The sequence below is a fragment of the Salvelinus sp. IW2-2015 genome, linkage group LG28, assembly GCF_002910315.2.
Source record: "Salvelinus sp. IW2-2015 linkage group LG28, ASM291031v2, whole genome shotgun sequence".
Taxonomy (NCBI): Eukaryota; Metazoa; Chordata; class Actinopteri; order Salmoniformes; family Salmonidae; genus Salvelinus; species Salvelinus sp. IW2-2015.
The window spans coordinates 20193230-20217438 of record NC_036868.1 but is presented as its reverse complement, the minus strand read 5'-3'; the positions used below and the strand labels follow the sequence as shown (position 1 = coordinate 20217438).

At 41.6% G+C, this 24209-nt stretch overlaps 2 protein-coding genes across 4 annotated transcripts in view; one reads left to right on the top strand and one right to left on the bottom strand.

The window, feature by feature from the left end:
- vipas39 (VPS33B interacting protein, apical-basolateral polarity regulator, spe-39 homolog) overlaps positions 1 to 7341 on the bottom strand; it is a 23741-nt gene extending 16400 nt beyond the window's left edge. Inside the window, exons 1-2 of one of the 3 annotated variants that reach the window (XM_023973765.2) lie at positions 7253 to 7341; positions 1823 to 1915 (exon numbers count right to left, since the gene is read on the bottom strand). In XM_023973765.2, the coding sequence (XP_023829533.1) occupies positions 1823 to 1915 (93 nt within the window). In that variant the 5' untranslated portion in view covers positions 7253 to 7341. Of the gene's footprint in view, positions 1 to 1822; positions 1916 to 6470; positions 6562 to 6646; positions 6742 to 7252 lie in introns of those variants that run through there. The other 2 variants (XM_023973764.2, XM_023973766.2) reach the window with 2 other exon arrangements.
- Positions 7342 to 8006: 665 nt separating this feature from the next.
- Positions 8007 to 18024, top strand: ahsa1a (AHA1, activator of heat shock protein ATPase homolog 1a). Its single transcript, XM_023973767.2, has 9 exons — positions 8007 to 8523; positions 12853 to 13043; positions 14311 to 14393; positions 14572 to 14689; positions 14784 to 14881; positions 15416 to 15541; positions 16957 to 17058; positions 17154 to 17205; positions 17561 to 18024. The coding sequence occupies exons 1-9, from the start codon at positions 8444 to 8446 to the stop codon at positions 17731 to 17733; spliced, it is 1023 nt and encodes a 340-aa protein (XP_023829535.1). The 5' UTR covers positions 8007 to 8443; the 3' UTR covers positions 17734 to 18024.
- Positions 18025 to 24209: the final 6185 nt, after the last annotated feature.

The following is a 24209-nucleotide window of genomic DNA, read 5'->3' as shown; positions in this document are numbered from 1 at the left end:
TGTAGCCATGAAGTGCTTTGAAACGCTGGTCATGGCTCACATCAACACCATTATCCCAGAAACCCTAAACCCACTCTAATTTGCATACCGCCCTATCAGATCCACAGATGATGCAATCTCTATTGCACTCCACACTGCCCTTTCCCACCTGGACAAAAGGAACACCTATGTGAGAATGCTATTCATTGACTACAGCTCAGTGTTCAACACCATAGTGCCCTCAAAGCACATCAATAAGCTAAGGACCCTGGGACTAAACACCTCCCTCTGCGACTGGATCCTGGACTTCCTGACGGGCCGCCCCCAGGTGGTAAGGGTAGGTAACAACACATCCGCACCGCTGATCCTCAACACAGGGCCCCTCAGGGGTACATGCTCAGTCCCCTCCTGTGCTCCCTGTTCACTCATGACTGCACGGCCAGGCACGACTTCAACACCATCATTAAGTTTGCCGATGACACAGCAGTGGTAGGCCTGATCACCAACAACAACGAGACAGCCTATAGGGAGGAGGTCAGAGACCTGGCCATGTGGTGCCAGGACAACAACCTCTCCCTCAACATGATCAAAACAAAGGATATGATTGTAGACTACAGGACAAGGAGGACCGAGCACACACCCATTCTCATTGACGGGGCTGTAGTGGAGCAGGTTGAGAGCTTCAAGTTCCTTGGTGTCCACATCCCCAACAAACTAACCTGGTCCAAGCACACCAAGACAGTTGTGAAGAGGGCACGACAAAACCTATTCCCCCTCAGGAAACTGAAAAGATTTGGCATGGGTCCTCAGATCCTCAAAAGGATCTACAGCTGCACCATCGAGAGCATCCTGACTGTTTGCATCACTGCCTGTTATGGCAACTGCTCGGCCTCCGACCGCAAGGTACTACAGAGGGTAGTGCGAACGACCCAGTACATCACTGGGGCCAAGCTTCCTGCCATCCAGGACCTATAGACCAGGCAGTGTCAGAGGAAGACCTTAAAAAATGTCAAAGACTCCAGCCATCCTAGTAATAGTCTGTTCTTTCTGCTACCGCACGGCAAGTGGTTCCGGAGCGCCATGGTCCAAGCGGCTTCTAAACAGCGTCTACCCCCAAGCCATAAGACTCCTGAACATCTAATCAAATGGCTACCCAGACAATTTGCATCCCCCCCTTTACGCCGTTGCTACTCTCTGTTATTATCTATGCAAATCATCCAGTCAGATGTGCAGCCAGACTTTTTAGGCACTCCTTTCAACCATACAGTTGACCAATTCCTCATCAACACATCGTGCCTTAACAGTGGATCAGGTCATAGGTTAGGTAAGCCCTTCTCATGACTAATTCCACGTCCCTTTTGATTAGCTGAGGTGATTTGGTAAAGTGTGAAACACTCTATCAAGAAACAATTGATCTTTGATTGCCATTGGAAACCTTGAACACAACTTAATTATCATACAAAAATGACTTGACAAATACAAAAGATACACTTACTGTTAGCGGTTTTACCAGAGATTTCCACAGAGTACATGTATCTTTTGTATTTGTAAAATCTATTTGGGGTGATATAAAAGTAGAATTTCTGAGGTTCCATAACTGTATTGCACACAATGATTATTAACAGTTAGAGCGTTGGGACAGCTGTACACATTGGCCCCGCAGTGGTCGACTGTTAACTTTAGTATGTAAGAAAAATCAAGTCACCTACCCCCAGTTCAAACCGGTTGGTATATTATTTTATTTCATGGGTTTTAGTTTCAGTTTACTATAAAAACCTTGCAGGGCATTATATATGGAATAGGGTGCCATTTGGGACACCCCTAAGACTTTCAAGTTATTTACCTTGGTAAAGTCATCATCTTCATCATCAAATGTGAAAGCTTTGAACTTCGAATTGTTCCAGTATTCCTCCTCATCTGGTTTACCCCTTGTCATCTGGAACAGAGTTAGTTACATTTACTGCACATTGTTTATACCACAGAAGGATATATCATATCTCTATTGTTTATACAAACATTGCGGATGCGTCCTTAGTACAACAACAGCAACCATATCAAGCGGTTTCAGACATAAGGRTGCAGGTTTGAGTCCTCCAGAATTTGCTACATTAGTCTCAGAAGTGGGATGGTGCTACAGTGAGATCAGCGGAAACATCCCTTGGATCCATGGGAGACATGAGGTAGTTAAACATAGAGGCGTGCTTCAGAAGGGGGAGGTGTCTTTTACAACACCAGGAATGTTATCAGAAAGTTGAGACTTCTTGGCATAGCCTAATGGCTAAAGAAATCAAAGTTCATTTGTCGCATTACACAGATTAGCAGATGTTAAAGCAGGTGCAGCGAAATGCTTATGTTTCTAGCTTCAGCAGTGCAGTAAGTGTCTAACAGTACAATACTGTGTACGGACAGTATGGACAATATACAGTGCATTCGGAAAGTATTCAGACCCCTTGACTTTCCACATTTTGTTACGTTACAGCCTTATTCTAAAATTGATTAAATAGTTTTTTCCCCTTCAATCTACACACAATACCCCATAATGCCAAAGCAAAAAGAGGTTTAGACATTAACATAAGTATTCAGACCCTTTACTTAGTACTTTGTTGAAGCACCTTTGACAGCGATTACAGCCTCGAGTCTTCTTGGGTATGATGCTACAAGCTTGGCACACCTGTATTTGGGGAGTTTCTCCCATTCTTCTCTGCANAGTGTGGCCGGGCGGCCAGCTCTAGGGAGAGTCTTCGTGGTTCCAAACTTTTTCCATTTAAGAATGATGGCGGCCACTGTGTTCTTGGGGTCCTTCAATGCTGCAGAAATGTTTTGGTACCCTTCCCCAGATCTGTGCCTCGACACAATCCTGTCTCGGAGCTCTACGGACAATTCCTTCGACCTCATGGCTTGAAATAAGGTATTTCCATAAGTACAAACATTTCTAAAAACCTGTTTTCACTTTGTCATTATGTGGTAATGTGTGTAGAATGGTGAGTATTTTTTTTATTTTTTTTTACATTTTAGAATAAGGCAGTAACTTAACAAAATGTGGAAAAAGTCAAGGGTTCTGAATACTTTCCGAATGCACTGTATAAGTAGGAAAAGGTATGCCCAGCAGTAGTTATATAGGATGAGCTACTGTATGTCGAGAATACAGTATGTATATATAAAATGAGTAAACATTTAGTGTAATTTCTCAGAGATCAAATAAAAATTTCAACAAAATAATGTTGCAGGAATGCTAATCATATCTGTTTCTAACTACAGAAATGATTTCAGAACAATAAACATTATGTAAACATTACTAAAATAGTCAATGACTATGTACATAGGGCAGCAGTCTCTAAGGTACAGGGTAGAGTAACGGGTGGTAGCTGGCTAGTGACAGTGTCTAAGGTGCAGGGCAGTGTACTGGGCGGATGTCGGCTAGTGATGGACATAGAAGCTGATTTTCAGTCTCTCGGTCCCAGCTTTGATGAACATGTACTCTGTTTGCCTGCTAGATGATAGCCAGGTGAACAGGTCATGGCTCGAGTGGCTGAGGTCCTTGATTATCTTATTGGACTTCCTGTAACACAAGGTGCTGTAGATGTCCTGGACCCCCGGGGATGCGTTGGGATGACCCCACCACCCTCTGAAGAGCCCTGCGGTTGTGTGCAGTGAAGTTGCATGAGATGATACAGCCCGACAGAATGCTCAATGGTGCATCTGTAGAAGTTTGTGAGGGTCTTAGGGGCCAAGCCGAATTTCTTCAGCCTTCTGAGTTTGAAGAGGCGCTGTTGCTCCTTATTCGCCACAATGTTGGTGTGAAGGGACCATTTCAGGAACTTGAAGCATTCGACTTTCTCCACTGTGGCCATGTCGATGACTATGTTCTATAAGGACAGACAGAAGCTAGGCTTGCTGGTTCAAGTCCCAGCCGGGCTTCCTCCAGAATTCGCTACTGTATCCAAAATGTCATAGAATATTCAAATATAGTATTTTCACTAGCCTGTAGGTCAGGGGTAGACAGCCCTGGTCCTGGAGGGACACAGGCAATTCGTGTTTTTGATTTTACCAACCTGGAAGACCAGGTGTGTTGAATTTAGACAATCATTGAACTGATCAAAAGCTCAGTTGGTCAAGTGTAGTGCCTAGTTGGAACAAAATCCGTCAGTACCTACAGCACTCCAGGAACAGGGTTGCCTATCCCTGCTGGAGGCCTAACTGAAATGCTTCTTGAGATTGTAGCTGACACACTTGGTCAGTGTCAGCATGTACTGTGCACTTTGTTTCCACTAGCCCAATATATTAGAGCTCTGATTAATTATTTCATTAATTAATAAGACAAGGTCTAAGGGCATTCCATAGCGACTGCGTTCCAGATAARTCATGGTCTAATGCAATGATTTATATGTACACTAGATGACTGCCAGGGGACACGGTTTTGAAGCCACTGTACCTCCATKTTGGCACTCCCCTACCGTTGTAAAAAAGCTATAGAAATGCATTTATGAATGTCTACATTTGTTTTTGGCAAATGTATTACATTATAGACACCTTAATGCATACTTTGAAATTATATTATGTGAGCTAAACATAAAAATATATTTACTTTAAAGTAAAAACAAAAAAATGTACGTTACTGTCCCCACTACAACAAAAACATACTTAAATACATGTAACTTTGTCCTATAAACATTTAATTGAAAAACTGTAGAATTCCATTCACATTATAGAATTCCATAAAATGTTATCATTGGTCCAATGACTACTTGCTAGCTGCTTGTGTCCCGCGTCTGAAGCCACATCCATAATTGGTAGATGGTTCTGATTGGAGAATCGCTGTTTACGGTGCCGAGCAGTGAACAAGAAACTTAYATCCACTTTTTAGATGATACCCCCTTCCCCAAATCAAAATCAAAAATGAATACCAATGCGCACACGTTTCCTTTACTACCCTTCTGGGGCAGCACCTGCCTGTTTTGCGGGACTCATTAGCTAACAAGAAACAGGTGTCAACCAGACAGGTGTGCGCACAAAGCAAAAACAAAACATTGGCATCCATATTGTACTAAACAAAAAATGAATATAAATGCAACAATGAAAGATTTTACTGAGTTACAGTTAATATAAGGAAATCAGTCAATTGAAATAAATTCATTAGGRCCTAATCTATGGATTTCACATGACTGGGAATACAAATATGAATTTGTTGGTCACAGATACCTTAAAAAAGGTAGAGGAGTGGACCAGAWAACCAGTCAGTATCTGGTGTCACCACCATTTGCCTCATACAGCTCGACAAATCTCCGTCGCATAGAGTTGATCAGGCTGTTCATTGTGGCCTGTGGAATGTTGTCCCACACCTCTTCAACGGCTGTGTGAAGTTGCTGGATATTGGTGGGAACTGGAACACGCTGTCGTACACGTTGATCCAAAGCATCCCAAACATGCTCAATGGGTGACATCTCTGAGTATGCAGGCCAAGGAAGAACTGGGACATTTTCAGTTTCCAGGAATTGTGTACAGATCCTTGTGTCATTATGCTGTGCATTYTCATGCTGAAACATGAGGTGATAGCGATGAATTAATGGCATGACCGTGGGTCTCTTTATTGCCATCAATAAAATGCAATTGTGTTCGTTGTCCATAGCTTAGGGGAAAAAGCCCATACCATAAACCCACTGTCACCATGGGGCACTCGGTTTACAACGTTGGCATCAGCAAACTGCTCGCCCACACGACACAATACATATGGTCTGCGGTTGTGAGGCCGGTTGGACGTACTGCCAAATTCTCTAAAACGATGTTTGAGACGGATTATGGTAGAGAAATTAACATTAAATCCTTTGGCAACAGCTCTGGTGGACATTCCTGCAGTCAGCATACCAATTGCACACTCCCTCAAAACTTGAGACATCTGTGGCATTGTGTTGTGTGACAAATCTGCACATTTTAGAGTGGCCTTTTATTTTCCACAGCATAAGGTGCACCTGTGTAATGACCATGCTGTATWATCAGCTTCTTGATATTCCACACTTGTCAGGTGGATGGATTATCTTGGCAAAGGAGAAATGCTCACTAACAGGGATGTAAACAAATGTGTGCACAAAATATGAAATAAATAATATTTTTGTGCATATGGAAKATTTCTGCAATCTTTTYTTTCAGCTCATGAAACATGGGACCAACARTTTACATGTTGCGTTAATATTTTTCTTTGTGTAGATTTTGATTTGGGTGGGTGGGGGTGCATCTAAAAACAATCAGAACCGTCWATAGATTATGTATGTAGCTTTGGACACATGCTGCTAGCAGGTACAGTCATTGGACCATTAGTTATCTCGACCGCAATCACTATGGATTTCCCTTAGACCTTGTCTTATTAATTCATTTAATAATCAGAGGTCTAATATATTGGGATATGTTTRCCCCTGCTACTTTTGCTTCTGACACTATTGTTAGATTTGCACACTCATGACAAACATGGTAAAAAAAATAAAATAGACACTAACTACCTTAAGCGCCTATTGATGATAGTATATTCTGTCCGGGAAGTTTTGTTAACAGTCCCGAAGCTTGTTCTGAACGTTAAACCGCGTTGTTTGCGGAATGGTTTTGGAAAGATGGAACTTGTCTTTCATATCAGCTAGAAATAATAAAAACAAAAAACAAAAGTTAAATTACTACACACCTTTTTAGGGTTAGTGTTCCCACACAGCCATGTCTCCATGTTACAGTGCTTGTTTACGGAAGACAGATGACCACCTGTTCTAATTAGGTATCGTCGAACACCTGTGTGTATGTTTCCTGTAAACTTAACTGGGGATGAAGTGTAGTTTGTCATCTGGTGGCACACACAGRGTATGGATCTGTGCAAATCTGGTAAAGTTATAGTAAGTGTGTAGTTTTTTTGGAAAGATTATTTCTCGCTGATATGGAAGACAAGGGCCACATGTTTCTAAAAAACGTTTCACAAGCGATTATTATTGATTTTTGTAACACAGCGTCGGTTTAMAATTGTAGTTCACATGGCCAGCTGTGTGAAAGCTAACCGCTAAAAACACTATGGAGATTAGGGTTTTCGATTGCTAGACAACAGGTAAGTATTCTTCTTGTGAGCCTGTAGCTAGGCTATGATTGTGGTGATTGATGGCAGGTATTTTTGAGGGAGGCAGAGAGAGAACATTTTCCTTTCCATCATGACTATCTCAGGAAATATCGACATATTTCAGGGCTGTGGAAGAGTGAAGGATAATTAGTAAAAGATGGCTCTAAAAGCTCATAAACGAATAATTACCTTCAGAAATGTAGCTATACAGCTGGTCGGTAGCAGTAGACGTCTCTTGGTCAATCTGCCCTACCCTTTGATGGGAAATGTAGTGCGCTTGTGATTTACCGTATGCTTCAAAGAATTAAGGATAACCACAAAAAGACTACAAACGTAATATCTTCATGTATCCTCAATTGTTTTACTTCCGTGTCCCCTAAAWTGGTTGTTTTTATTCACGAGTAATATTGTTTTTACTGCCAACCTGATTGTCATTTTAATAACTCACAATAATAACTCTTAAATTAAAACGTCCAAATAGGGGCAATGTTATTGTTATGATTTCTTAATAAAATCCTATTGTGGAACCAATGGATCGTAGAGAGACAGGAATCACCTTCCTGTCACACATTTTCCAAACAAAGCAATATGTTTAGTATTAAGACGTGTCTTGATATCAAATACTGTTAGTACTGTAATATAGGCTTTATTTGTTTTAAATGTAAGAATAAATATCGGTGCTTTTATTTGGTTTCRACTAGTTACCACAGCCACAAAGACGCGATGTCGTAATAATTAATGAAAACAAAAAAATATATTATTTTGTCTTAATTGAAGGTAAGGCATAATGTTAAGTAAGATGAAGGGTAGAAATAGGCGAGGTGTATGACTGTGTGGCTTTGGGAACTAGTGACGAACATTTTCTTTTGACAGGAACTTCCGCATGTAGCTACATCCGCTTCTTTRCCCCTTGCAGTAATTTCTAGTCCGCTTCTAGTAATTTCTACGGCGAGTGCGCAAGCTCCTTGCATTTCAAAACGAGTTTTCGAGAAAAACCAGGGTCCTAAAACCAAGCACACCGGCGCTCAGGTACATTTCTACGGCCATAACGCAGTTTTAGATAGATTAAATACAAATGATTTACAGTCGGTTTAGCTAAAGTTAATGTTTTGGTTAGCGATTTAATTGAATTATTTGTCAATTAAAAATACATACACAGTAGCTACACTTTGCCATCTAGGTTGATATTACCAACGTTAGCCTGTGGCTAGCTGTGTAGCTAACGTAGCTCGTCGTCACGTTTCATCCTTTTTGGTTATAGACATTTGTAATTAATTTAGTTAGCCAGCTTTAGGTAATCATTTGAACAGTTTTTTGGTAGTAGTTAGCAAATAACATTAGCTACTGTAGCTAAAACAWTAACTAGACACCGCTGTCATCATGGCGAAATGGGGAGAAGGGGATCCACGCTGGATCGTGGAGGAGAGAGCCGATGCAACAAACGTCAATAACTGGCACTGGTGAGTAACGTTTGTGCTTTCTTKASCTAGARGGGCTGTCTCAGATCCAGTTGAGKAGACCTCGGCAAAAGGCCTTTTTCAAATATCGCATATTTTGTGGGATTCGATTATGCTGTTGTATACATTGCATAACCTGCACCTCCGTTTCTATCTTCATTTCTGTTCTTGTGAGGGTGATTATCGGCAGGTTGTTATCAAGTGAGGGGTTGAGAGAGGCTACAGCAGCATCTGAGCTGTACTGTCCCTATCCACCCTAGCCGAGGAACGCTCAACTACGTTTTCTTATGAGAACGAAACGTTCAACTACGTTTTTTTTAATGAGATCGGAGTTGAGCGTTCGGTCGCTATCTCTACCCTAGACTATTTCTGCGTTTTAAAGATGCACTATGCAGAAACAGCGCCGCCATTTCTTGGTTGCTAAAATTCTAATAGTTAACCTKATTTCAGTTAATCTGACAAAACAAGCAAGTATAGTGTAGAGAATCATTGTACTATCTAAACCGCTATGAAATATATTTCRKWTAACCAAKAKTATTGTATTTTCAGCTGTTTGAAGCTGGTGTACAATACCAAAAGTAAAATATGCAAAAACGAAACCTACGGAATGGAAGCAATAMAAYTAMTGCACATAGAACATATCTACTGTTTCTTAGACTTGCTTTCAATTAGAGTGAAAGATCTGTAACTCATATTTCTGTGTGAATTTGGTGGACGACCCACTTACCTACAGTCTACGACAGTATTAGTCGTAATACACATAAAACCTAGCGGTCAAACACAGAAATGGTTCCAATCGTGTGTCCATCATTCGTTTGATCCATTGTGGATTTTAGAAACGCTTCAATTAAGGGCTGTGTTTTCATGTAGGTWTACCCTGCCGGGACGTTTTGATAACTATGTAAACCCTCCCCTCCAAAAATGAAATGCTAATTAGCTGCTAATGCGGCCATCATCTAGAACTACAAATGCCTGTCTCAAGCTTAACAACACTCACCAGGGCCATGAAGATCTGGACGATACTGCCAAGTCGAGGCCAAGGTAAGAATCTCTGGATTAACTATCTAATGTTAGCCTCATTTAGTAAATCATAAATTGGCTAAAGTTGTTTTAAATTGACTTATGTTAACTGTCTTGGGCAAGTTTTAAATTGAAATTGCCTGTTATCTAGTTAGCAACATTAMCCTGGCTAGATGGCTACATTAACCGTTTGTTTCTCTAGCCATTTAAATGCATGAGAAATTAATTAAAACAAGTTTAGATGTCTTTGGCTTTTTATAAACGAAGTCTAGCTTTCTACTTAACTTAGATGGTGAAGCTAGGGCTAGGCGTTCTTTATGTGGGTGAGGGGTGGGTAGCCTACTTGACTTATAGCTACCCAAGCTAGCTGTATTATGTTAGTCTGTCTTTTTGGGAGGTTTCAGAGATGGACTGATTAGCATCCTCTTGAGMCAAGTGTGCTTAATTTACTGTGGGAAAACATTGTTTGCTGTTATCGCCTGAACAGATCATTAGTATAGCTAGTATGCAATGTTATGTAACCTTATTTAGTCCTACCTACTATGGTGGGTTTTAAATTAATTYGTACTCGCACATTTATTTTTGAGGTAGAATTACTATTGATGCCAAATTGCGAACCTTATTTGCACCTTCTCTATTCCAGAACCAGTGGGTGTGCCTGAGTCTTGCCACCTCTCAACTAGGTAAGCTGTTTCAACCTGGAACACTATTCTCCTGCTTTGGTCTGTTTAAGACATTGCAGGAAGACGTTGCATGGGTTTATTGATGTATAAGGCATGCTCCACTCAAGTTGAACTTGTTGACTGATACCATGGCGGCTGCTAAGAAGGCAGCAGCTGCGAACCAGAAGACTGCATCCCTGGTCCACACCTGCCCTGTSTGTCGGTTGAGTAGTATTGGTTAGTACTGTATGTGCCTTTAGTTTCCTCTCCATGTGTGTGGTACAGTCTTTCATATGGGTAGTTGATTTTTGTATTGCTTAGTTTATAATTRGCCAACTTTTGAATTCAATCTAAGCCACAGATTAACTTCCTCCATTTTGTACTTGATGTTTATAGATTCAGACCCGAAGACGTTCAAGCAGCACTTTGAGAGCAAGCATTCCAAGTCTCCAGTGTTCCCAGTACTGGTTGATGTGCAGGCCTAAGGAAGCACATACACTAGCTGTAGGTCCATTTTGAGTGTAAGATTCTTCCATCATTCACACACAGTAGGCATAGTGTAAACCACCATGTTGTCAACAAAATYCTGTCCTCAATGCTTAAGTTGTATTGTCTATGGCTCAATTTGTTGAAATGCTGTGATCACTTATCTTTAATGTTGTAATTCATAGACGCACGATGACCACAAATTGAATGCTGCAACAGACGGAATGACGTCAAGGGACACACATGGAGACCCCGAGTATGACTGGACATGGGCCTAAAAGGGCTGCAGAAGCACACAAGCACCCCATTTTATGGTTATTCCATGGTCAACCAGCTCTAGTTAACCATTACTCCACACTATACCTTTCTATGGTCCCTCAACTTTCAACACTTCGAGAGTTTCAATCTTATCTCTATAAACCCACCCTACCTTCACACATTTTCCCTATGCTGCTTCRTTCACTTGTTCTTCTCCTGATTTGATAACATCTAGACTCAGTAACATGTTTAAAAGTGTTGTGGTGTACTGTTTTTGCTACCTTTTTTTCACCTGTGTAWTGTTGTCCTGCTGCTTATTCTGGGGTTCAGACTGAATGCAGTGGTAAATATTCTGCTCACAATTGACAGRAGCAACATGGACCTGTTAAATTGACAAGAAGGGTGTTGATATAGCTGCGTTTAGGCATGGCTTCCTTGTTGAGTATAAGTGTGTTACTCATTCTCCTGGAGTTAGCTAGGTTTTATATAAAATACTTTTTCAATTTGTAACTTGCCTACCAAAATCACAATATTRTGTTTTACACTGTTATTTGTACTGGTCTAATTCCTAAAATGGAAAAGCAGAATCTGTGCGCTCTCAGATAATAATAATAATATAGTTCATATGGTGTTCTTCGACGTTCCAGGTTTGTGACGTTGATGATTAAATCATTTTAATGTTGGCTTAAATTCAGAGGTTTATATGTTATGCATTGTTTACTATTTTMATTTCTTAAACAATGTAATTGTTGGAGTTCAGGTGTGATGTGATTTGATGGGTGACTAGGTACATTGTCAAATAAATACACTTATTCATAATGGATACTTTCTGCAATGAGTTAATCTGGGTTTGAATCTGCAACAGAACATGTCAACAAGTTAGTTCTGAATTGCTTTTAGTACAGCAGTGCATTCTGACACCATGAATTGAAATAGATTTCYTATAGTTAAGGAAAGACTGACACTGGCTGAAGGAGAAGAGGATCTGGTTAGCTGAAGTAAGGTTGAGGCTAATATCAAACAGATGGCTAGTTCTTTTTGCAGAGCAGCTTAGTATTCATGGSATGTTATAAATACTAGACTGCTACTAGGATAGTGTTCTATACAAGACAATGCATAAACAAATATTAGTTAAATAAGATATGGAACAGTAAATACACTTTAAAAACATATCTTAATTTTGGATCAAGGTAGCTAGCGAGTRGACAGCAAACTTGTTAGCTAGAGATGATGTGCGGGGACTTGCAGTCTTGTATGATAGCTACTTTGATGGTAATTAGCTTTTTCAAATCTGAGTAAATAGYGCAGACTATATTGATAAGTCACCTTGTCGGAGAGATTCACACGGTTATCAAAATGTTTTCTGAGTGTTAGGCTCCCAAGTGTTTGTCCCCCCCCTTTCTCCCATGGTCTGTCCAGAAGCCTCTGGAATGTTCTAGTTGGTGGCACTGACTGAAGGGTTTTAAGCAAAGCTATTTCTGGAGCACCAGGGACAGGGTACAACTGTGGTGCAGATGGGGGATATTTATAACACTTGACACCGAACGGTAGCAATGATCACAACCCTCTGAACCGAAAAGAGCAAAATGTTTTCTCTACCTGATCATTACTTTTATTCGGGGGAAATTTCATTATGGTCTSCCTCGCTGTGATCATGGTGCGAGCTAAGAAACGCTGTCAATGAATCCCCTTAACTACAACTGAACTATATTCCTACAGGAAACAATTCACTTGCGTAAGAATGTTATTAAAAGAGCTTGCCTTTTGAGTCCCTCTAGAAAAAGCCCTTGAAATGGGGAAATCCTCCAATAACAAATGCTTGTTTCTGTTACAGAATGCTTTGTTACAGTGACTCTTTCCCAATGAACACGACCCAGTTGAATATATTCATTATGTGTCCCTACAGGACCGAACGAGATGTGACAGGCTGGTCGACAGACAAGCTGAAGGAGCTCCTATTGGGGCTGCGCGTGGAGGGCCCAGAGGGGAGCTGCGAGGTCACCGACGTCCCCAAGCTGGACGGTGAGGCATCCATCAACAACCGCAAGGGGAAGCTCATCTACTTCTACGAGTGGAACGTCAAGGCGACGTGGACTGGTGAGTGCAGCAGAGACTAGACTAGTGTTGAACGCAGCCTCTGAGTGCCAGAGAGGGTAAATTGACAAGCATGCTTGCAGCTTTACAGCAAAGAAAACGTCTTGTCTCTAGCCTAAACGGTTAAAAAAAACAAGACCCATATTACCAGAGATGCCTTTTAATATTTTTCGGGYTTCGCGCGCATTTTATATCATTTCACAAACCATGTCGCAGGCCGTTTTAAACCAATCCGGGGTCGCTAATTATTGGTTTGATAACAATGTTCAGTCATGTTACCTAGCTAGCTAACAACCTGGCAGCTTGACAGTAGATTTAGGCAAATTTGATTGGCACAGGAAGAAAGGAAAAGGGTCTGCTACMCATGAGATGTGATTCATATAGGCCTAATGGAAGCCTAAAATATTTCAAAACCCGATCTTTCTGGTGCTCCTTAAGTTCTGTTTGGTGCTCAGTGTTTTGAAAGTTGGGAGCAGTGTTTGTGGGAGAGAGACTGGTGTGTGTGTTTGAGGGAGACAGTGTGAAGGAGGGAGGTGTGTTAACTGAAGCCTACCACAATGACATGCAGCTCATGCACGTATATTCCTGCAGCCAAAGGTAGGTCTTTGCAAATATGAGCAAATCAGCCATTCAAATCAAATCAAATTTATTTATATAGCCTTTACATCAGCTGAAATCTCAAAGTGCTGTACAGAAACCCAGCCTAAAACCCCAAACAGCAAGCAATGCAGGTGTAGAAGCACCATTCTATGCTGTATTCTATACAAGTAGAAGTGTGAATTGTATTGAGTAYAAGTGTGAATTTAATTGACAGGTTTTTGCGTAGCACATGCTCAGAAGATTTAGAAAAGCGTCCGGGGGACAGGGCGAACGGGATGGCTAGGCTACTCTGAATTTTTTTCCCGCCGTGGTATCTTGATACTACTCGGTATTGTGATACTTGGCCTAGTATTGTATCATTAGTAAAATGTTGGTATCGTGACCACTAGCAGACACACACATCACTCTATATGGAACTCATGTTGAACATATGGTAAGATATGTTAGGTTTTCTGCCAGTGTATTTTCTGCCAAATGTATCCTACATTTTGTTTGAAGCAGAGGGTTTTGCCTACTAAAGAGCAGCATAGCCCTTGTTTCCATGGCAATGAGACTGTAATTATATTCTCCAGCACACAACGCCCCAGGGGTTCAGTGAGAAGTGGGTGGGTTGTCAGTGTCTCTTCAAAGTACGCTTCATGACATCTCTTTCTCTCTCGCTCTGTCCCAGGAACATCAAAAACCGGAATCAAGTACAAGGGGAACATCGAAGTTCCCAACCTCTCCGATGAAAATGACATGGACGACCTAGATGTAGGTTGTTATGACAGAATGCCATTAAGGATCATGTTTGGTCAGGCTAATTTGCACATCGACCGCTGATGGCTATTGGTTGTAATGTTATTTCTTTGCATTTTGTATGGTAAAAAGAACAAGACCACACCTAACATGACATTGGGTATAATCTTTGCCCCCCCCCTCCCGGGCACAGATCAGTGTGTCACTTTGCAAAGATGAACCCAACACAACCCTCACCGAACTCATGAAGAAGGAGGGAGCGAAGAAAGTGCGCGCTGCCCTGGGGAGCTATGTGGACCACCTCAAATCCGGTGAGGCCTTTATTTAGCCCTCGTGCCTGTTTTATACAGATATTAATAGTTCAGCTTGATACTGATTGAAATTGAACTTTTCCGATGACTGCAGAGTTCACTCAGGGCATGATCCTCCCAACGGCGAATGGGGTGGCGAGCAAGCCACAGCCGTCGCAGACGCAGACAAAGGTCAAAGTGGACAAAACCCAGGTGGGTGGCAGTTGCCTTCTTACCTTACGTCTCCATTATCTACCTTTCTCCTTTCTATTTCACTTCCGTCATGGATTTAACAATGGTGGAAACTCTCTCCAGCTAATATTTACGTCAATCCAATACACACAAAAGGAGAAGGGGGAAGAATTGAGACACAATCAAAGAACCATTGTATCAAGGGGCTAGTGAGCATGATTAAAACCTTACTAGCAATAACAGACCGTGTCTGTACATGTTGTATGTTCAAGATAAAATAAATTAGAGAATGCTTTTTTTTATTGGCAAGAATTCAACTGATAAGTTTCCGTTCAAGTAGCATTCCAACATAGGTAGTGAATTAAGTGATTTCCCCATCCACCTTATTGATGTAAAGTGCCACATAATGAATCCAATACATAATCCATCTACTGAATTTCCCACGTTCTGGATTTTAAGTATTCAAGCTTATTGAGCATCACGTGAGCTTCACCTAATGTACATAATCATAGAATTTATGAATAACAGGATGATCACGCTTGTCTACGTCCCCAGATTGGCTCCTGCGTATCAGCCCCCTCTCCTAGCACAGGGGTCAAGATCCCCACCTGCAAGTTTAGTCTCAAGGAGACCTTCCTCACCTCACCTGACGAGCTGTACAGAACCTTCATCAACCAGGACGTGAGTAGTAAAGTAGTCAAATACTAGCTTCCCTTCCTTGTGTCCTTTCCTCCAACATCACTGATTGGGCCAGACATGACAGGCTGAAGTAATATGCTTGGAAACCAATCCAGAGGTGAATTCACTAGGAACCAAACGAACGTGTAAGGGCAGAAACTGGAGGGACTAACCTGAACTTGTCCGATAAACACTTGAAGAGTTTATATCCAAAAAGCAATATATCCATTTTCAGAAATGTTGGTAAATTAACATTTATTGTTTAAAGAATTTCTGAAAGAGTTTTTTCACAATCTAATCATGGCATTGGGTTGTGTAATGACAGACATATATTTGTTTAAAATCTATCACTTGATGTTTTCATTTCAGAGAGACAAATCATGATTTTTAGCAAAACGCTGTATATCTGCCTCAGGTTTTACAGTCAAACATAACAAATACAGATGTACAAATGATACATTTGTGACATAAAAAATTATGAATACTGTCATATGAGATCTGTATTTAAAACATTTACATTTCACATTTTAGTCATTTAGCAGATGRGCTTATCCAAAGCGACTTAGCTTAGTGCATTCATCTTAGGATAGCTAGGTGAGACAACCACATATCAGAGTCAAATATACAGGATACAAACATTCCATTCCAGCTAACAATGATACAGCGTTTTGCGAAAACAATTGTTTAATTTATATCTAAAATCTATAAATGAGAAGCGTAATATTTAACACACATGAAGGTACCCATAGGCAGTCATTTCTGATGAAAAACACAAGTTTAATAGCATTTTGGAAATAAACTCTTAACTTGGTTTTCTTTGCAAAACATTCCCGTTGCAAAAAGTTTTTCTACAGTGTGCACTAATGAATACACCCCAGTACTTTCCCCAGTCACTGAGGAAGTAGAGAATGGTTTATTTCACAAATTTGACATTACAAAGTATCAATAGCAACAAAGCTGAATTATGACACAATTTGCATAAATACACTATGTACAGAAAACCAGTAAGTATATATGAGTGCATGTGTTTGTTTGCCTTCAATGGAAAGTGTTCTACCAAGGTTTTGATAGAATTTTGATTTGCGATTGTTTTTCTCCTGCACTTCACTACTGAAATTCATTTTACCACTGCAAATCATTTTATCAGTGCAAATGTTTTTTTTTCACACAAATACCCTTATGTTGGATTTTACTGCATCTGTTGCTTTTAATAGGGAACGAAGAGCAACCTCAATAGACTAGACTTTAACTCTCTGTGGATTACTTCCGCTTTAAAAATGTTGCCTATTATAATATAACGCCAACCTAATTTTTAAATTGTCGTCCCATAACTCTTTTGAATCATGACTACAATTGGCTGAGGGCATAGGAATCAGTGCTGATTTGACTAAACTATGGTCTCCTCTCTCGTAATGCAGATGGTCCAGGCGTTCACCCATACTGCAGCAGTGGTTGACGGAGACAAAGGAGGGAAGTTTCAGCTGCTAGAGGGAAGCGTCAACGGAGAGTTTCTGGAGCTGGTGAGGACACGCATCTGCTTGAGATCATGTTCTGTTGATCATGACCCATTGGTGGAGAAATACCAAATCTAACTGGTTTTGGTTCCACTTCTTAGGTCCCAGATGAAAAGATAGTTATGAAATGGAGGTTCAAGACCTGGCCCTGTGGTAGGTTTCCCCAACTTGTCCAGTGGTGCTCTTGATTTGTGTGTTACTTAGGTATTTTTTTTATACGGGTAATTTCTACAATTCTTAACTGCTTTCTCAACTCTGCTCCTGGGCACCCACAGGGTGTACAGGATTTGGTCCATCCTACAGCGAACACACCTGATTCAACTAATTACAGGCATGATGATTAGTTGGATCCAGTGTGTTGATACTGGGCAGGAACAAAAACGTGCATACCCTGTTGGGTGCCCACAACTGGACTTGAGAAACCTTGGATAGTAACATAACTGGCTTGGATATATTATTGTTTTAGCAACAAATGATTCTGAAACTGGCTCTGATTTCTCTTTTCCAGAGCACTATGCAACTATTACCCTGAACATGAAGGATCGAGGCAATGAGACTGAGCTGAAGGTAGAATGTAAAGGAGTCCCGACGGTAGAGGAGGATCGGACAAAGGAGGGTTGGAAGAGACACTACTTTGAAGCCATCAAACAGACTTTTGGATTCGGGGCCCGACTCTACTGAATAATGTTTAAAAAAAACTAAAAAAAACAGATTATTTAATGTGGATGAATACTCTCTTTAGCACAGTCTCTCTTGTAGCACCAGCCCTACATCGTGCGTAGACAAACGGTGCCTTTTCCACTTGGAAGACTGGCAGTCCGTGTAAGGGTCATTGGTTCAAGGCTTTCTTTGATGTCTGTAGAAACAATTACTCGAACGACAGTATATTTGGAATTAACTATTAGCATTCTCAATCTCCAATTCTGCACATTTAAAGTGTGTCATGCTGAAATAAATTACATTTTTACTGAATTATGTTTTGTGGGTTTAATGACGACTAACTGCAAGACGAATGATCAAAAGAATGCTTGTTAATATTGTTGCGCAATGGCTACCCTATGTCACGTGATGTTTCTCTGGAAAAAATGGTATGGAAACGGTTGCTCAAGCCTGATATTCTTAGTGATATTAGTCTGAATAAATAGAAAGCATGCATATTTAAACAATGAAGATGTCAAACAAATTGCACAACTCATGAAATATGGACAGCAAGGGATACATGTACATTTAATTACAAAAGGTTTTGGCATCAATAATATAGTTCAGCTAACACATCCAGAAGAAAGTCCTTTGGATACGATCATACAAGATTGAGATGGATGGATAGATGGGGATATATTATCCCACTGGATATACAAGTAACTGACAAAATAAAGGAAACTCCAACATAAAGCGTCTTAATAGGGTGTTGGGTCACCACGACCCAGAACAGCTTCAATTGGTCTTGGCATAGATTCTACAAGTGTCTGGAACTCTATTGGAGGGATGCGACACCATTCTTCCATGAGAAATTCTATAATTTTATGTTTTGTCGATGGTGGTGGAAAACAATGGCCTACCAAAACAATGGCCTCCTGCTGGGATTAAAAATAAAAAAATATATATAAATATAGGACCAAACACACATCACGACGAGAGACAGCTCTACATATGACGACAGCATAGCAAGGCAGCAACACATGACAACACAGCATGGTACAAACATTATAGGACACAGACAACAGTACAAAGGCCAAGAAGGTAGACAACAATGCAGCCACAACTGTCCATGATTGATTCTTTGAATGAAGAGATTGATAAAACTGTCCAGTTTGAGTGTTAGTTGCAGCTCGTTCCAGTTGCTAGCTGCAGCGAACTGAAAAGACGAGCGACACGGATTTGTGCMCTTCCGGAACCTTTAACACAATGTGACAGGCAGAACAGCTGTTGTATGTGGAGGATGAGGGCTGCAGTAGATATCTCAGATAGGGGGGAGTGAGGCCTAAGAGGGTTTTATAAATAAGCATCATCCAGTGGGTCTTGCGACGGGTATACAGAGATGACCAGTTTACAGAGGAGGATAGAGTGCAGTGATGTGTCCTATAAGGAGCATTGGTGGCAAATCTGATGGCCGAATGGTAAAGAACATCTGGCCGCTCGAGAGCACCCTTACCTGCCGATCTATAAATTACGTCTCCGTAATCTAGCATGGGTAGGACGGTCATCGGAATCAGGGTTAGTTGGCAGCTGGGGTGAAAGAGGAGCGATTAGATAGATGAAACCAAGTCTAGATTTAACTTTAGCCTGCAGCTTTGATATGTGCTGAGAGAAGGACAGTGCACCATCTAGCCATACTCCCAAGTACTTGTATGAGGTGACTACCTCAAGCTCTAAACCCTCAAAGGTAGCAATAACACCTGTGGGAAGAGGGGCATTCTTCTTACCAAACCACATGACCTTTGTTTTGGAGGTGTTCAGAACAAGGTTAGAACAGTACAGAACAGCATAGCAAGATGCATAGATGTATAAGTACAGTATATATTATTGAGAGAGAATGAGGTGGTTAAGTGAAGATTCATATGAGTGGTAGTTTTTTATTTTTTTTTTTTCTCTTTGTTTTATTTTTGTTTTTTTTTGGTTTTTCTATTTTTTATATTACATAGTGTAGTTATAAGTGTTTTTTTCTACGTATTACATAATTGACATAAAGATGGCAAGATGCAGTAGATGATATAGAGTACAGTATATACATATACATATGATGATGATGATATGATGTAGTGATAAACATTATATTTCAGTGGCATTGTTAAGGCTAGTGATACATTTTACATAATTTCAATCAATTCTATTATTAAAGTGGCTGGAGTTGAATCAGTATGTTGCAGTGGCTACTAAATGTAGTGGTGGCTTTAACAGTCTGATGGCCTTGAGATAGAAGCTGTTTTTCAGTCTCTCGGTCCCTGCTTTGATGCACCTGTACTGACCTCGCCTTCTGGATGATAGCGGCGTGAACAGGCATGCTCGGGTGGTTGTTGTCCTTGATGATCTTTATGGCCTTCCTGTGACATCGGGTGGTGTAGGTGTCCTGGAGGGCAGGTAGTTTGCCCCCGGTGATGCGTTGTGCAGACCTCACTAACCTCTGAGAGCCTACGGTTGGGCGGAGCAGTTGCCGTACCAGCGGTGATACAGCCGACAGGATGCTCTCGATTGTGCATCTGTAGAAGTTTGTGAGTGCTTTTGGTGACAAGCCAAATTTCTTCAGCCTCCTGAGGTTGAAGAAGCGCTGCTGCGCCTTCTTCACAACTTGTCTGTGTGGGTGGACCAATTCAGTTGTCCGTGAGTGTACACCGAGGAACTTAAAACTTTCCACCTTCTCCACTACTGTCCCGTCGATGTGGATAGGGGGGGTGCTCCCTCTGCTGTTTCCTGAAGTCCACAATCATCTCCTTTGTTTGTGACATTGAGTGTGAGGTTATTTCCTGACACCACACTCCGAGGGCCCTCACCTCCTCCCTGTAGGCCGTCTCGTCGTTGTTGTTAATCAAAGCCTACCACTGTTAGTGTCCGTCCGCAAACTTGATGATTGAGTTGGAGGCGTGCATGCCACGCAGTCGTGGTGTGAACAGGGAGTACAGGAGAGGGCTCAGAACGCACCCTTGTGGGGCCCCAGTGTTGAGGATCAGTGGGGTGGAGATGTTGTTACCTACCCTCACCACCTGGGGCGGCCCGTCAGGAAGTCCAGGACCCAGTTGCACAGGGCGGGTCGAGACCCAGGGTCTTGAGCTTGATGACGAGTTTGGAGGGTACTATGGTGTTAAATGCTGAGCTGTACAGCATTTTCACATAGGTATTCCTCTTGTCCAGATGGGTTAGGGCAGTGTGCAGTGTGGTTGCGATTGTGTTCGTCTGTGACCTATTGGGTCGGTAAGCAAATTGGAGTGGGTCTAGGGTGTCAGGTAGGGTGGAGGTGATATGGTCCTTGACTAGTCTCTCAAAGCACTTCATGATGACGGAAGTGAGTGCTACGGGGCGGTTAGTCTTAAGCTCAGTTACCTTAGCTTTCTTGGGAACAGGAACAATGGTGGCCCTCTTGAAGCATGTGGGAACAGCAGACTGGGATAAGGATTGATTGAATATGTCCTTAAACACACCAACCAGCTGGTCTGCGCATGCTTGGAGGACGCGGCTGGGAATGCCGTCTGGGCCTGCAGCCTTGCGAGGGTTAACACGTTTAAATGTTTTACTCACCTCGGCTGCAGTAAAGGAGAGCCCGCAGGTTTTGGTAGVGGGCCGTGTCAGTGGCACTGTATTGTCCTCAAAGCGAGCAAAGTTATTTAGTCTGTCTGGGAGCAAGACATCCTGGTCCGCGACGGGGCTGGTTTTCTTTTTGTAATCCGTGATTGACTGTAGACCCTGCCACATACCTCTTGTGTCTGAGCTGTTGAATTGCGACTCTACTTTGTCTCTATACTGGCACTTAGCTTGTTTGATTGCCTTGCGGAGGGAATAGCTACACTGTTTGTATTCGGTCATGTTTCCGGTCACCTTGCCCTGGTTAAAAGCAGTGGTTCGCGCTTTCAGTTTCACGCGAATGCTGCCATCAATCCATGGATTCTGGTTTGGGAATGTTTTAATCATTGCTGTGGGTACGACATCGTCAATGCACTTTCTAATGAACTCGCTCACCGAATCAGCGTATTCGTCAATGTTGTTGTTGGACGCAATGCGGAACATATCCCAATCCATGTGATCGAAGCAGTCTTGAAGCGTGGAHTCAGATTGGTCGGACCAGCGTTGAACAGACCTGAGCGCGGGAGCTTGCTGTTTTAGTTTCTGTTTGTAGGCTGGAAGCAACAAAATGGAGTCGTATCTGCATATAAATGGATGAGAGAGCTTCCTACTGTCTGAGCTATGTTGTTGATGTAAATTGAGAAGAGAGTGGGGCCTAGGATTGAGCCTTGGGATACTCCCTTGGTGACAGACAGTGGTGGAGACAGCAGATTTTCTGACTTTATACAGTTGAAGTCGCAAGTTTACATACACTTAGGTTGGAGTCATTAAAACTTGTTTTTCAACTTCACAACAAATGTCTTGTTAACAAACTATAGTCTTGGCAAGTCGCTTAGGACATCTACTTTGTGCATGACACAAGTCATTTTCCAACAGTTTTTTCCAGACAGATTATTTCACTTATAATTCACTGTATCACAATTCCAGTGAGTCAGAAGTTAACAAACACTAAGTTGACTGTGCCTTTAAACAGCTTGGAAAAATTCATGGCTTTAGAAGCTTCTGATAGGATAATTGACATAATTTGAGTCAATTGGAGGTGTACCTGTGGATGTATCTCAAGGCCTACCTTCAAACTCAGTGCTTCTTTGCTTGACATCATGGGAAACTCAAAAGAAAATCAGCCATGACCTCAAAAACAATTATAGACCTCCACAAGTCTGGTTCATCCTTGGAAGCAATTTCCAAACGCCAGAAGGTACCACGTTCCTCTGTACAAACAATAGTATGCAAGTATAAACACCATGGGGCCACTCAGCCGTCATACCACTCAGGAAGGAGAAGCGTTCTGTCTCCTAGAGATGAACGTACTTTGGTGCAAAAAGTGCAAATCAATCCCAGAACAACAGCAAAGGACCTTGTGAAAATGTTGGAGGAAACCGGTACAAAAGTATCTATATCCACAGTAAAATGAGTCCTATATTGACATAACCTGAAAGGCCGCTCAGCAAGGAAGGTCACTGCTCCAAAACGGCCATAAAAAAGTCAGACTACGGTAAGGAACCTGCACATGGGGACAAAGATCGTACTTTTTGGAGAAATGTCCTCTAGTCTGATGAAACAAAAATGGAACTGTTTGGCCATAATCACCATCGTTATGTTTGGAAGAAAAAGGGGGAGGCTTGCAAGCCGAAGAACACCATCCCAACCGTGAAGCACGGGGGTGACTGCATCATGTTGTGGGGTGCTTTGCTGCAGGAGGGACTGGTGCTCTTCACAAAATAGATGGCATCATGAGGCAGGAAAATTATGTGGATATATTGAAGCAACATCTCAAGACATCAATCAGGAAGTTAAAGCTTGGTCGCAAATGGGTCTTCCAAATGGACAATGACCCCAAGCATACTTCCAAAGTTGTGGCAAAATGGCTTAAGGACAACGAAGTCAAGGTATTGGAGTAGCCTTCACAAAGCCATKTGTATGTACAACACTTGCTTTAATATGTAGTTGTTATCTTTGTAGTTGTTATCTCAATCCTATAGAAAATGTCTGTGCAGAACTGAAAAAGCGTATGCGAGCAAAGAGGCCTACAAACCTGACTCAGTTACACGAGCTCTGTCAGGAGGAATGGGCCAAAATTCACCCAACTTATTGAGGGAAGCTTGTGGAAGGCTACCCGAAACGTTTGATCCAAGTTAAACAATTTAAAGACAATGCTACCAAATACTAATTGAGTATAAGTAAACTTCTGACCCACTGGGAATGTGATGAAAGAAATAAAAGTTGAAAGAATTCATTCTCTCTACTATTATTCTGACATTTCACATTCTTAAAATAAAGTGGTGATCCTAACTGACCTAAAACAGGAAATTCTTACTAGGATTAAATGTCAGGAATTGTGAAAAACTGAGTTTAAATGTATTTGGCTAAGGTGTATGTAATCTTCCGACTTCAACTGTACACTGCCCTCTTTGAGAGGTAGTTAGCAAACCAGGCCAAAGACCCCTCGGAGACACCAATACTACTTAGCCAGCCCATAAGAATGGAATGGTCTACCATATCAAAAGCTTTGGCCAAGTCAATAAAAATAGCAGCACAGCATTGCTTAGAATCAAGGGCAATGGTGACATCATTGAGGACCTTTAAYGTTGCAGTGACACATCCATGACCTAAGCGMATACCAGATTGCATACCAGAGAGAAWACTATAGACATCAAGAAAGCCAGTCAGTTGATTATTGACAAGTTTTTCCAACACTTTTYATAAACAGGGCAAAATAGAAATAGGCCTATAACAGTTAYGATCAGCTTGATCTCCCCCTTTAACTAAAGGACGAACGGTGGCTACCTTCAAAGCAATGGGAACCTCCCCAGAGAGGAGAGACAGGTTAAAGAGATAGGCTTGGCGATGATAGGGGCAMCAACCTTAAAGAAGAAAGGGTCTAA